Below are 15,532 nucleotides of genomic sequence, written 5' to 3'. Positions count from 1 at the left end.
GAGAGAATGCAGAGAAGGGATTATTATCATTACTGTTGTTAATATTAATAAGTCATCTAATTCATTACTTCAATATCACTGATGTTGATATTATGCCAATGGTGTTTACTATCATAATGTTAACAAAAACCTAGTAAAATTGTAATATACTAGAGCTGCAACTAACGATTATTTTTTTCTGTCGACTAATCTAACGATTATTTTTTCGATTAGTCGACTACTCTAACGATTATTTTTATTAAAATAAATAATTAATCTAATGTTCTTTTTTGATTAGCTAATGAATCCTTTGGATAACTTTACAAAAAAATATGAGTACAACTTCTAATATAATATTTCAACCTTTATTCATTATCAACCAATGTGGTTGAAGTTTTTACAGTATACAAAAATAAAGAGGCAAAGAAAATTATTTTACTATGGTAAATAGGAGTTTACAATAGCGCTTATAATTAAACCACAGTAGCCACAAATGTACAGTTGTCTGAGACGTCATGAAATGTTCTTTAGCATCACAAAACAAAAAATGTAGTCAGGGTTCTGCTATGGTTTAGCATGGTTTCCAGAGATCTGGAGCTGATTCTGGGTAGCTCGGTGGTCTGTGACTGTTGTCTCGCGGCGCGCTGTCTTTTAAGGGGGCGTCCACATATCGCGTCTTTTGCACGTTCAAGTTTGTTATTTCCAATGTAGGCGTGCGGTATGCGCGCTCATAATGGAACATCTCAACTTTTCAGAATGCCGCAAGCGCACCGCGGGTCATGGAATAAGAACTAACCAATCAGCTTCATCCTTTCCCGTAACAACGTTGAAAGCTCAGCTAAGATGAAGGAACTGCTAATCATAGCTGTATTTGGATTGCCATTTTGAAATAAATTTAGTAGCAGAGCTACTGCAAGCAATTTTTAGTGCTGTAAATCCATTTATCCTTTGCTGAAATTTCCGCGTCTTCATGGAGAGAGCATGTCATGGTTGCTTAGCAACGGCAGACCTCCCAGGAGCACAACTACCCGAGCGCTTTGGAAAGAAGGAGAAAGCGGCCCGACTAGCGTTTTCCATGCATTTTTAGGCGCGATATGTGAATGGCCCCTAAAGCGTGTTCGAAACCCGCGCCAACACAGACTTACTTTTTTTATTTTATCCTTACTTCAGCTGCTACGGGTGATCATACCAATAACTTGTAATCTTTACAAGAATATCAGAATCATGCAATGAGCAAGTCTTCATTTATTGGACACTTAATAATTTCACATCAGTTTGTACTTTTAGAATCGCCGAATCTGGTGCGGTCGTTCCATCACATCTGCAGCAGAGACCTGAACCAGGAAGTTGGTCACCAGATAACATGGTAACCAGTTAAACTGTAACACTGGAGAGCACCAGGATGTTTTCCTCTGAAGTGCTCGTGCATCGCAGTTGTGCTGCCGTGGTACACCATATCGGTTTTTCAAAGGGAACAAATGGCCATTTTATTTGGCCTCCGTTTGAAGTATTCCCAAACTTTTGATAACAGTGGTTTCTGTTTTTGTGATAGAATGAAACTTTCTCCATTCCCAGTATGCCATTAGGCGAGATGTAAACAGTGTGACACATCAACGCATTTCACGCACGTCTACGTATTTTTGTAGTTGACGCGTCATTGCAGCACTATAATATACTGTATTAAAATACATTTGTCATACTAGTTCACTCTAAAATAATCTATATACTTATAAATATACAAATAATAATTACACTTTATTTGGAGTACCACTTTTGCACAATGGACATTTCTCAATATTTAGCATAAAATGTTCAAGTTTAAGTCTGCTTTATTGTCAATTCTTCCACATGTACATTACATACATACAGAGAATCTAAATTGCATTACTCTCAGACCCCCGGTGCACACAGATAACATTAACAGTAAAGCCTAAAAATCTAGATCAAAATATGAAATGTAGATACAACTATACAATAAGGGAATGTTAAAAAAGACATATAATAAAATTAAAAATAAAGTTAAATTAAGCAGCGCAGGGCAAAAGGCAGATAGAGTGCAAATCAATGAAGTGAACAACAGTGCAGATAAAATAATTTTTAGTGCAAAAACAAAAGCTTATTAAGTCTGATTAAAGTGACAAAGAGCTCAAGAGCAGTTATTTTATTTAACTGACTGATGAGGTAGTGGAATGATGTCAGTTCCATGGAGAATGAGGTAGTGAGCAGACCAATGCTGCACAAAGTGACTGGTGCATGTCATCGTATATTAGTGGGGTCTGGGGGGTTCATAGTTCATAGTTCATAGATCATAGTTCATGGTGCCTGGGGCAAAAGAGGGGAGGTGGGGCAAGTTCGGGAGTGAGTTCAGCTTCCTGACAGCCTGGTGGACGAAGCTGTGTTTCAGTCTGCTGGTCCTGGCCTGGAGATTCCGCAGTCTCCTCCCTGATAGTAGCAGGCTGAAGAAGCTGTGTGATGGGTGGGAGTGATCACCTGCGATGCAGAGGGCTTTGCGGGTAAGACGGGTTGCATAAAATTCCTGGACAGAGGGGAGAGAGACACCAATGATCTTCTCAGCTGCTCTCACTATGCGTTGCAGGCGCCATACCACACAGTGATGCAGCTCGACAGGATGCTCTCAGTGGTGCCTCTGTAGAAGGTGTACATGATGGGGGGTGTGGCTCTGGCTCTCGTCAGTTTGCGGAGGAAGTAGAGATGCTGATTTGATTTCTTGGCCAGTGCTGCTGTGTTTTCACTCCAGGAGAGGTCCTCTGTGATGTGCACACCCAGGAACTTGGTGCTGCTCACTCTCTCCACTGTCGCACCATTGATGGTCGGAGAAACGTGCTGAGTGTGCGCTCTCCTGAAGTCAACAATAATCTCCTTCATCTTATTCACGTTCAGAGAGAGATTGTTGTCACTGCACCACCCGGCCAGGCAGCTCACCTCGCTCCTGTAGTTTGTCTCATGTTTGTTGCTAATGAGACCCACCACAGTCGTGTCATCTGCAAACTTCATAAAAAGGTTGGAGTTGTGTGATGGTGTGCAGTCATTCAGATGGTGTGCTGAACTGAAGTCAATGAACAGCATTATGATATATGAGTCCTTTTTGTCCAGATGTGTGAGTGCTGAGTGGAGGGTAGTGGAGATGGCATCATCGGTCAAGCGGTTGGACCGATATGCAAACCTGTTTCAGTGAACACAAAAACACAACAGTCTCTTACAGTCCTCTGAGTTGAGCGTAGTAATCGAATGTAGTCCAGTTTATTGTCCAACAAGCATATGTTAGCCAGTACGATGGTGGGGATAGATGGCTTGTGTGGGTTAGCCGTTAGCCTAGCCCGGATACCTCCGTGCTTACTCCTCTTCTCCTTCCTCTCACACCGCTTGTGGTGCCTCCACTGTGGGCGAGATGCATTAGTGGGGTCGGTGGTGGTGAAGGCCTCCATAGCAGACCGAGATCCCGTAGCTGTTCCGCGGAGTTAAACTGTAAAAATATGGTTCTGTCGACATCGAGCAGAAACTCGCGACTGTATGCGCGCTTACAGACAGGTAGACACGATGACAACATACAAAAACTCTGGGACTCACAAGACATAAAACACAAAAACACCATTCTGTCGGGACAGAGAGAAGCCGTGGTAGATTAATGACATGTTTTAATGTCATTAATGATGAGGATTGTATGGTCTTTGAATAATATTTAAATGCAAGATATTTAAATTGCACCTAAACTATACTTGCAATAGTTCCACTTTTAAAACAGTCGAATCTAGTTCAGTACAGTAGGTGGACAACCAGAATGGGTAATACCGCTCGTGTACCGCCACCACAGGGCCGTTGCGTTTACTGCAAGTCAGTCGCGTGTAAAAATCATTTGCAAAACTACCGCCAGATGGTGCAAAGGACGGATTGTGAACTGAATGTAATTGTAAAAATGTTGGTTAGTAAAATGAGATGAAAGGATGAAGTAAAACAACAATAACATTATAATAAAACATTGTAACATCCCTAAAAACATTAGAACATTTACAGTCAGTTCATTTCAAAATGTGGCATAGTCTTAGGCTACAGTCTACACATCAAAAAGGAAAAGAAAGTTCCTTACACAAAGGCTCTTATGGATGCTATTGTTATTAAACAGTCATTACATATATATATATATATATATATATATATATATATGTATATATACACATGAATTAAAAGCTAAATATTTTAATTGCGGTTCATTCTTTGTTAAAAAAATAATAATAATCTTCAGGTTCCATTTGCATAGCCAAATGAGAATGGTCCAGCATTTACAAATAATTCTTATTAACTCTGTTATGATTTTTCAAACTGCTAACACTTTGCATTTTTGAATTATGCCTTTACTCTGAGACCAAAAATTGTGAATTGTGACTTTGATCGCGCTGGTGCCTCAAGCACATATTCATTGGAAACAGCAGCCATTCACCGATCCATTCGGCACAACCAGAGGGCCACTGGCATATTTTTGCTCATTATGATTTTTTTTTTTTTTGCCGATACTGAAACACGTGTGAAATACAAAGCCTATTTTACCTAATGAATAAGAGTTGAGCTTCAAATGGGCAACATCACAAATATGGAAACGTTTTGGATTTGTCACGAGTGAGAGGGTGTAACGATGGAAATAAGCAAGGAAGCAAATGCAAGTGTAAAGATGATTTAATAGGTAGTAGCACAGATGGTCAGAGAATAAACAGACAAGACAACCGGATGGAGATATGTAAGGTCACTGGTGGCCAGGGAGTAGATGTGGAACCGGACAGCAGGAGAGCGTGACACAGGGACTGAGATGGGCGATCCTGTGATGACGTGAGGAAACACAGTGTGTCCAGGAGTGGAGCGATCCAGTGTTTGAAGAACAGGAAAGATCAAGGACGAGAAACCAGGAACGAACGTGTGAAATTTCAACAACAATCTGACAAACACAAAACAAAAGACAGGCCAATAAATAGGGAGCAGGAAATGAATGGCAGCTGTCGCTGAAGGATAAATTAACGGTGTCCATAGCAGGTACCCAACTCCTCTCCTCCGGACCGTAACCTTCCCAGTCCACCAAGTACTGGAATCCTTGTCAAACGATTTACCGAATAAGTGGGTTCCCCAGTCGCGGATTAATGCGGGAGTAAAACACAGGTTTGATTTTGGATACATGAAAGGCAGAATTAATTATCTTGTACAGTAGAGGAAGTTTGAGGCGGCCTGTCACCGGACTAATGATCTTGGTGACAGGGAACGGGCCAATAAATTCCAGACTAGGAAAAACTGGTGGCTGGTAACCTATACTGCACTCAAACGGAGAGAGGCCCGTGGATGACACTGGTAACAAATTAATTGTGTACTCAACCATAGAGCGTTGTTGGCTCCAGGATGAAGGATTCCTGGATACCAAACATTGCAACATTCTGTCCAAATCTTGGTTGGCACACTTGGACTGGCCATCGCTTTGGGGATGAAAACCCGAAGACAAGCTAACCGTGGCTCCCAATAATTTACAAAACTCTTTAATTTACAAAACTCTATTTATATAGCGCAAACAAAACAAAATACATTGCGTCAAAGCAACTGAACAACATTCATTAGGAAAACAGTGTGTCAATAATGCAAAACGACAGTTAAAGGCAGTTCATCATTGAATTGAGTGATGTCATCTCTCTACAGTTTAAATAGTGTCTGTGCATTCATTTGCAATCAAGTCAACGATATCGCTGTAGATGAAGTGACCCACACTAAGCATGCTAGAGGTGACAGTGGCAAGGAACCAAAACTCCATCGGTGATAGAATGGAGGAAAAAACCTTGGGAGAAACCAGGCTCAGTTGGGGGGGCAGTTCTCCTCTAAACAGATGAAACCAGCAGTTCAATTCCAGGCTGCAACAAAGTTAGATTGTGCAGAAGAATCATCTGTTTCCTGTGGTCTTGTCCTGGTGGTCATCTGAGACCAGGTCTTTACAGGGGATCTGTATCTGGGGCTCTAGTTGTCCTGGTCTCCGCTGTCTTTCAGGGCTGTAGAGGTCCTTTGTAGGTGCTGATCCACCTTCTGGTCTGGATATGTACTGGATTCAGGTGACTGCAGTGACCCTCAGGTGATTGCAGCTTACTCCTGGATGACAAGCCACATTGGAGCAATGACCCCATCGTATCACGTCGGACCGTAACCCCTCCAGAACGAACAACCACTTCGGTGGCTAACCGAAGGCTATCTTGACCTTCGATTCGACCTCCTATTTGAGTGTGAAGATAAGTAATTTCACTGGCAGGGGGCCTGGCGGCGTCCTGGCAGGTACCACTCGTCCAGCCTGCTGCGCGTCGGTGCTTCAGGGGGAGCCCACTCAAGCTGAAGTTCCTCAATGACCTTGGAGAGGATGAAGAGAAGCTTGGCGTCCATCCCAGCTCTGGCGACGATGGGCTCCAGTGACGGTAGGTGGGCAATCACCAACCCAATCCTCCGTTTCAGGAGCCATGAACGACATAGAGTCATCAAGTGGCTCGTCCTCCGGTCCATTGAAAGAGACTAGGTCAATGGCTTCAGCCTAGGGACGCTGCTCTGGGGTTGAGAAAAGGACAGGGGACGGCTCTCTCATTGGAGAGGGTGATTATTATTGGAGCTCATTCAATTCTGGGCACTAAGCCTCTCTTCCCCGCAGTCTTTTTCTGGCCACCTCACGGGAGGAAGAAGACGGGGGAGGGGGTGAGGATCGGGATCGCAGCATGAGGTCTCTCTGAGCGCCACCTAAGCATGGGCTTTTCCCAGGCAGAAGACGCACTCACCATTGCCGTAATCCTCATTAAAATGGGGTTAGAAATCAATCTTTTAGGACGGTGAAAACCGCTGGAAATTGCTCTTCTGTGATCGCAGGAGAATGCTGAGAAGCGGCCGGAAGCGAAAAGCGGGTGGCCCGAGATCGACGCTGAATAGTGTCTGTCTTTGGGAGCGCCGCCGTTGCAGGCGGTCAGTGGTCTCAGCTGATCCGCTGCAGTGCCTCTTCGACAGCAAGAGCTCGTTCCTGTGAAGGCGTTCAGTCGGGATCCAGTGAAGTAAAGTCGTCGCTGAAGGAGTGAGATCTGATTTCCTATGGCGATTTGCCTGTTTATATAGCCATTCACCCCGCCCATTTTGGGCAGCGCTGTCATTGTTTTTAAAAAAGTTTACAGATTAAACAAATGACATTGCAGATGAAAAAAGTCTTCAGTATCGAGGAAAAAATTAGCTTTTCCCCACACACAGTATGAGTGAGGTATCGACAGGGAACTTGAGTTTAAACGTGAGGATGTTTTATTAGTCAGTCCATCCTTTAGAGTTTCAATGATTTAGCTAAATCTTGCAGGTTAAATATATCCGTTTCTTGTTTTAATTAGGCCTAAATAATGGGAGCGAAATTATACAGTGCCTCATGTTTTACTAAAATAAAGAAAATAATTTATAAAACACGCAAGCCTAGCTCAATAAAATAAGCTACCACTTTTAATGCTCCGATGCAAAGTAAACCACAATTTATTTTGAATAATATAACACATAATTAATGTTATATAAATAATACTGCACACCTAGCCTATCAAATGTGTCAAATCTAAAATATGGTGTAGAGAAAATATAAGCACATTCTAAGAAACGTTCTAAGAAATGCACATAACTTCATAAGGACTAAACTTTCATCTGTGAATATTAAATATTTTTAAAAAAGGTTGTCCTGTAAAGTTGTTCAAATGTCACTTATGCCACTCTTACCCCTCAATTTATCAGTATTCAGCCCACTACAAAATTTAGTCCAAATTGAAATCTTATTCTAAATAGGACAGTATTTTGCTCTTTGTGATCGTGTCATTGTTTCCTTTTTCAAATCTTTGCAATTGACAGTCTTGGCTGTCAACAGCTTTGCTTAAGCAGAACCATATTTGTAATTGCATATTATTCTGTCTATGGGTTCTCTCTCTGTCTGAAAGCCTGAATCTTTATATGGAGCAAGAATCTTTATATATCTTTATATTCAGCTCAGTATTCTATCATTCAGAAAGGTCACATTTGCTCATTCTGTCCATCACTTTTGTGAATTTCCTGTCTGTTAAGTATAATCCAATCCTTTCTTATTCACTTTATTATGCTTTTTTCATATTTTGCTGCCACAGGTGTGATAGGTACTGGTCATTTCTGTTCCCGTCGGGGATTTTCAGAAGAAGTACGCAATACAGTGGTCAGGCTGGTTCCACTGACCCGAAAACTATGGCAAATGACAAAGGTTAAAATGCTGCCCACTCCCGCCAACTTCCACTACATTTTTAACCTTCGTGACCTCTCCCGCATCTGGCAGGGAATGCTCAGCGTGACTGCAGAGGTTATTAGCTCGTCTGATGTGAGTAGACCTGTATTTTCGATCTTATTCAGACTCTTAATGAACAATCTGAATGGAATTTCAGTAACATAAGATTACAGTTTTATACCATGTTAAGCAAGTTGTATGGACGTAAGGATGTATTACCTTTAATTGCCATCCATTTGTCCATTCTTCCAAGGTTTTGATTGAGATTCCATTTAGTAATTCTGATTCCTAAACTGATCCCTTAATTCCATTAATTATTATTTATTTTATAACATATAATATTTTACTTGTAGTAACATGTTGTAATAAAGATTTGTTGTTATTATTATTAATATTATTAAAATTTTATTACAACAAACAATGTGATGAATTGCAGAGGAACAATCATTCAGTAATTATATTGATTTAAATCTCACAAGCATAAGTATAATAAATGAATCAATTAATCAGTCTTTTTGAATATTTTTTTTTGGGAGGGAGAGAGAGAGAGAGAGAGAGAGAGAGAGAGAGATTTGTTTACATTAACAGTTAACATGAACTTCTATTATGTTTTTATTACTGACAACAATAAACAATGCAACCATGTGCATGTGTGTGTATATATATATTATATATATATATATATATATATATATATATATATATATATATATATATATATATATATATATATATATATATATAAAAACCAGTGACACAAGTCGGCAGCACAACTTTCGAGCAAAATGAGTAAGAAGCGTTTTTAATTTGTAAAAAAAAATGGTGATTTTCGTTTTTTTTTGCAGAAACTGTTAGTTGAGATCACGAAGAGGCCTCTCCGTGTTTGAGATAGCAGTATTGGTATATTAAAAAGCGTACATTTTGAGGTTGAAATCGGCTTGTTTTACAGAGCATGCAGTAGGGGCGTGTCATTGTCTGTGTATTTCCATACTGGAAAAGCCGGCTTTTGTTTCTTTTGTTATTGCCCCCACCCTCCAAGGGAAGCGTGGCTACTTATTATGCAGCACTCTGGCCGGCTCTAGCTGATATCAAATTCAATGAAGATGGACAAAACTACTACGGTACCTCAGCGTTTCACAGACACCCTGTGACATGACTGGTTACATGAGCCTAAGCTCTTTTCAATAGAATCCATTTTCTTACTTTTTAGCTTTTTTGAGTGTCTACCTTCAAATGGCCACAACTTTCAGAATCTGTGAATAACTCAAAATGCCCCAGAACCGACTTGTGTCCCTACTTTCAGTGACTGGTCACATACCTACACTGTTAAAAATCGCTGTAAAAAAACGGCCAAATTTCGACAGTAAAATACTGTTTTTCATTAAAACAGTGCATTCTGGGTAATATTCATCGTTTTCGAGAAGTAGGCTGCTGCTATATATCGTAAAATTAACAACGTTCAAAGTCGACATCAGCGTCTGTGTTTCAAATCACACCCTACACCCTCATTCACTATTCCCTACATGAGTTTACTAATATAGTCCACCTGACAGAGAGAATGAACACTAATGAGTGAATTCAGACACTGATCAACAGCTGCTGTTAATGAGTAGAATCACTGAAGAAAAAAAAAACATAACAAGACAAACACATGAAATACAACTGACTTCAGCCACAGCCTTAGATGAAATCAACTGAAGATTTAAACGATCAACAAACAGCTTCACCAACTTCACACATTACTAACCAGACTGACTTTATTTCTGTCAGATCAGAGAACAGAGATCAAAAGATCTTATTGAGAATTAAAGAGATTTAGATGATAATGTTACTGTTTCGTTTGACATAACCATTGTGGAGATCAGTGTTTGCTTTAGTTTGGCTCCTGATCATTGACTTTTGTACTTTACATTTTGTTTTATTGCTGTATTTGTATCTTTATGATGCATCTGTTACAGCAGTATTAATTTTGATAGTCAAGTGATTATGGTTGTTTCTAACAGGCATGATCTACTAGACTTAAAGTGTTGCTATAATAATCAAATATTAATTTGGTGTTGAAATATTTGAGTGAATGACACTTCAATTTTGTAAGATTGAAAAGTAGTGTGATAACCAGTATTTATGGATTTAACGACTAGTTTTAGTTAAAAAGTATTTCGGGCAGCAGTCCCCACAACACTCAAAGAGAGAAATCAACAATCAGCATATGAATCTCAACAATGGTGACAATCAAAAGATTCATGATGCAATGCATGCTGGGTACCAGCACAGGATAAAACTCATCCATGATTCCCAGCATGCATTGCGGCATGAATAAATTATGCCCCTGAATTGTTCACTTATTTTCTTGAATTCTTATGTGCTTATAATTTTGCATTTGTTTTAAGTTTTAGTAGCATGTGTTGTGATGTTCAGAACTGATCTGTTCATTTATTTTGTGGATTGTCACCATTGTTGTGATTCATACGCTGATTCTTGATATTTCTGTCTAAATTTCAGCAAAGGTTTTTTTTTTATTTATTATGAGTGACATTTTCTTAACAGTCTTTCATAACTTATGGCTCAGCAGTGTTCCTTCTCATGCTGTAGTATCAATATTCAATAAAAGAAGAGATACAGGATTAGATCAGAAATAATAGTATTTGTTCTTGTCAATCTATAAACAACAATATCAGATTTTTTTTCTTCTGTGTACTTTTGTTTTGCTATAACAGGTTCCAAAGGCGCATTGTTACAGCATGAAAAAAAAAAAAAAACCTTAGTTGTTGAAAAGTCATGTTCAAGAGCCCAACTAAAGTAAACACTGATCTCCATCATGGTAGTGAAAAAACACCTAAACCTATTTAACTCTCCATAAGTTCTTCTGTAGACATCTGACAGAAATAAAGTCAGTCTGGTTAGTATTGTGAATCTGGTGAAGCTGTTTTAGTAGTTGTTTAATCAGATCTTGAGAGATTTGATGTATTCTTTTATTCAGTTGATTTCATCTAAGGCTGTGGCTAAAGTCATTTGTAGTTCTTGTGTTTCTCTTTCCTTCAGTGATTCTGCAGGTGTTTATCACTAATGCTCAATCATCAATTAATCACCGAATTATCTCATTAACTTCACTGATTCAGTGTTACTCTAACACTCTGTAGTGTGCACACATTATAAGTGTTCATTTAAAACTGAGGATTTTCTTGTGGGGTTTAAAGGGTTAAAGATTTAAGATGAAGAAAAAACAGAATGAAACATAATTTAACAGTAATAAACTGTAATTAATTTACAGGAAACAAACTATAGAAAAACAGTTATTTACTGGCACCCCTGCTGCCAGTAAATAACTGTTTTTCTACTGTGTCTTGCCGTAAATTAATGGTTGCCAGCAAAAAAAAATGTTTTTCTACAGTTTTTTGCCGTCAAGTCAAGGAAAAACAGTAATATACTGTAAAATGTAAACGTCAGATTTACCAAATGAAAAAAAAGTTAATTTAACTAAAATATTTGTGAACATCCATAGAAAAAAAATTAGGCAAAGTCATATACTGATAATGAGAGTAAATACTGAACTTGACTGTATTAATGTGTGTTTGCACAAGAGAGATCTGTTAGTTGTGTAGTTTCGTTGTTCACCATTGTGCTGGAGAGTAGCCGGTGCTTCAGTCAATGATGAGCCACAAATTCTGATTTTCTGCTGCTTTATATAAAGGCAGTAAATGTGGAGTCGCTGATACAGTGACGATCTCTGCGTTAAGTACTTCAGCACATACATGTGTAATACAGCTGACAATGAGCTGCAGTGATTTGAGTAAAAGTCATGTATTTAGTTACTTTATTACTGCACATTAAGTGTAAGAAATATTCCTTCTCAGTGGACTCAAATGAAATAAGTTCATAGTACTAACATCGTAGGAATGCTAGTTTAAAAACTCGAACTGTTTGAAGCAGTGGGAGTGGAGTTAATTTCCATGGTAGAATTTACGGTAAAATACTGTTAAAAAATAAGAGTGGTAAATTAATGGTTAAGAGCTGTAAATTAACAGTACTTTACTGGCACCCCTGCTGCCAGAAAATTACTGTTATTTAACGGCAAAATTTTTTACAGTGTACCAAATGAAAAAAAAGTTAATTTAACTAAAATATTTGTGAACATCCATAGAAAAAAAATTAGGCAAAGTCATACACTGATAATGAGAGTAAATACTGAACTTGACTGTATTAATGTGTGTTTGCACAAGAGAGATCTGTTAGTTGTGTAGTTTCGTTGTTCACCATTGTGCTGGAGAGTAGAGCCTGTGCTTCAGTCAATGATGAGCCACAAATTCTGATTTTCTGCTGCTTTATATAAAGGCAGTAAATGTGGAGTCGCTGATACAGTGGTGATCTCTGTGTTAAGTACTTCAGCACATACATGTGTAATACAGCTGACAATGAGCTGCAGTGATTTGAGTAAAAGTCATGTATTTAGTTACTTTATTACTGCACATTAAGTGTAAGAAATATTCCTTCTCAGTGGACTCAAATGAAATAAGTTCATAGTACTAACATCGTAGGAATGCTAGTTTAAAAACTCGAACTGTTTGAAGCAGTGGGAGTGGAGTTAATTTCCATGGTAGAATTTACGGTAAAATACTGTTAAAAAATAAGAGTGGTAAATTAATGGTTAAGAGCTGTAAATTAACAGTACTTTACTGGCACCCCTGCTGCCAGAAAATTACTGTTATTTAACGGCAAAATGTTTTACAGTGTACATATACATATATATATATTGTTTTTTAATTCCCATATTCTTTCCCAACAAACATTGCTTAAACTGACAAAAATGTGTTTAAAATATTGGTCCAGATATTACTACAGCTCTGGAAGCATGAATGCAAACGTGTTATTGCTGACCGGTTTACTGCCCCAGATGATGTGGTCTGGTTTGACTACACACTGGCCAAGCTGGTGGAAGAAGAACGAATGGTGGTGGAACTTGGGGTGGATTCCTACTTTGTGGACTTTCTCAGAGATGCACCTGAGGCCACAGGTAATGATCAGAAACTAAATATAATGATGGAACTTTTTTTCTATTAAATTTAGTAAAATATTAAGTTACCAGTGTAGGTTCTGTCTAATAAATTTGTTTAGTAGCATTATTCTTTGCTGTTTGTTTAGTACGCAAACCAGAGTAAAAATAACAGGCATAACCAAGATGGTCACCAAAAAACTGACTTGCCTTAAAAGGAACGTCTAATATGGACCTGCCCAAATATTATTTGTATTAATTTGATTTTCATTTAATGCAACAAAAAATTATAAGATTTTTCCTAACATAGCATTTATAGATTGTGCAACTTCCCTTCTGAATTGAAATTAAATATCTAGGACTGATGTATTATATACAGGTGAAGAGCCAGAGGAAACTGATTTCGACATGCCAAAAGTATACGAGCCCATCAAATCCTTTGATAGTCTAATGGAGAGGCTGAACATGTTTTTGAGCCATTATAACGAGAGTATCAGAGGAGCAGGCATGGATATGGTCTTCTTCAGGGATGCCATGATTCATCTGGTTAAGGTACATAGAGGACAGTATCTTACTACACTGACGTCAGTATCTTCCCATTTTATGTAATCATATGAATGTTTTTAGGGCTCATGAAAAAGAAAAGATTAACCTTAATGTATATTAGTATCATTCTAGCATGAAAGAAAAAAATGTTAGTTCTCACAAGAAATTTAGATGTTTCCAATTAATTTTTCATGCTGATGATTACAGGACCCACATATGTCCTACTTTAGAGAAGAATACAAATAAGTACAAATAATTTTCTATATGTAAAGTGTGTGTATAAATGTTTTTCATGGTAATGAGGTTGCATATGTCTCTAAATTTTTTCTCTCTTGCACACTCTTTCCCTAGATATCTCGGATCATCAGGACCCCTCGGGGAAATGCCCTCCTGGTCGGTGTAGGAGGATCTGGAAAACAGAGTCTGACAAGACTAGCATCTTTCATCGCTGGCTACAAGACTTTCCAGATAACACTCACCCGGTGAGTCACCATCACATACTCAATCATTTATAGCCTCTTTATTCTAATTCACATTTCCTCTCCAGATTAACATTTTCTACTGTTATTTGAATAACAGATCTATATCATCACGTCTAGACAAGATTTATAATTTAACGCATTATTGCATAGTAATAACATAGTTATAGCACAGTAATAAACATGTGTCACTGTAAAAGCAGTGCTTTTGTTGTCTATGTTTATGTCAAAAGTCAATAAGAACAATCAGAACAATCTTCATAGATTTTGGTCCACATTGACATGATAGCATGACTTAGTTGCTGCAGATTTGTCGGTTGCACGTCCGTGATATGAATCTCCCATTCCACCACATCCCAAAGCTGCTCTATTGGATTGAGATCTGGTGCCTGTGGAGGCCATTTGAGTAAAGTGAAACAAATTTTCATGTTCAAGAAACCAATCTGAGATGATTTGAGCTTTGTAACAAATCGTGCATTATCTTGCTGGAAGTAGCCATCAGATTATGGGTACACTGTAGTCACAAAGGGATGGACATGGTCAGCAACAATACTGTGGCATTTAAACAAAGGCTGTGGCATTTAAACAATGCTCTATTTTGTACTAAGGGGCCCAAAGTGTGCCAAGAAAATATCCCCCACACCATTACACCACCATCAGCCTGAACCCTTGAGACAAAGGAGGATGGATCCATGCTTTCATGTTCTTTACGCCAAATTCTGACACTACCATCTGAATGTTGCAGCATAAATTGAGACTCATCAGACCAGGCAACATTTTTCCAATCCCTTATTGTCCGATTTTGGTGAGCCTGTGCGAAATGTAATCTCCATTTCCTGTTCTTATCTGACAGGAGTGGCACCCAGTGTGGTTTTCTGCTGCTGTAGCCCATCTGTTTCAGGGTTCGACATGTTGTGCAGTCAGAGATGATATTCTGCATACCTTGGTTGTAAAAATGGTTATTTGAGTTAGTTTTGCCTTTCTATAATATCTTACCAGTCTGCCCACTCTCCTCTGATCTCTGACATCAAGTTTTTTTCGTCCACACATCTGCTGCTAACTGGATATTTTCTCTTTTTCAGACCATTCTCTGCACACTAAAAAATGTTGGGTTAAAAATAATACAAACTGTAACCAAACTATGGGATGGTAAAGCACCTTCCCATCTGTGGGTTATTCAACCCAATGAATTGGGTTAAAATCCTGTTTGGTTAAAAGTTACCAAACACTTGACTTAATTATTTATATTAATTA

At 38.6% G+C, this 15,532-nt stretch overlaps 1 protein-coding gene across 2 annotated transcripts in view; it reads left to right on the top strand.

Moving 5' to 3' along the window:
• Nucleotides 1-15,532, top strand: part of dnah5 (dynein, axonemal, heavy chain 5) — a 245,639-nt gene that overhangs the window by 97,468 nt on the left and 132,639 nt on the right. For both annotated transcript variants that reach the window (XM_052619029.1, XM_052619028.1), the window contains exons 50-53: nucleotides 8,133-8,356; nucleotides 13,091-13,274; nucleotides 13,633-13,805; nucleotides 14,151-14,281. In XM_052619029.1, coding sequence (XP_052474989.1) covers nucleotides 8,133-8,356; nucleotides 13,091-13,274; nucleotides 13,633-13,805; nucleotides 14,151-14,281 — 712 coding nt within the window. The remainder of the gene's footprint in view (nucleotides 1-8,132; nucleotides 8,357-13,090; nucleotides 13,275-13,632; nucleotides 13,806-14,150; nucleotides 14,282-15,532) is intronic.

The sequence above is a fragment of the Carassius gibelio genome, chromosome A16 (genome assembly GCF_023724105.1).
Source record: "Carassius gibelio isolate Cgi1373 ecotype wild population from Czech Republic chromosome A16, carGib1.2-hapl.c, whole genome shotgun sequence".
Classification (NCBI taxonomy): Eukaryota; Metazoa; Chordata; class Actinopteri; order Cypriniformes; family Cyprinidae; genus Carassius; species Carassius gibelio.
Note: the sequence above shows the minus strand (reverse complement) of the source record. Positions and strands in the feature narration are given on the sequence as shown.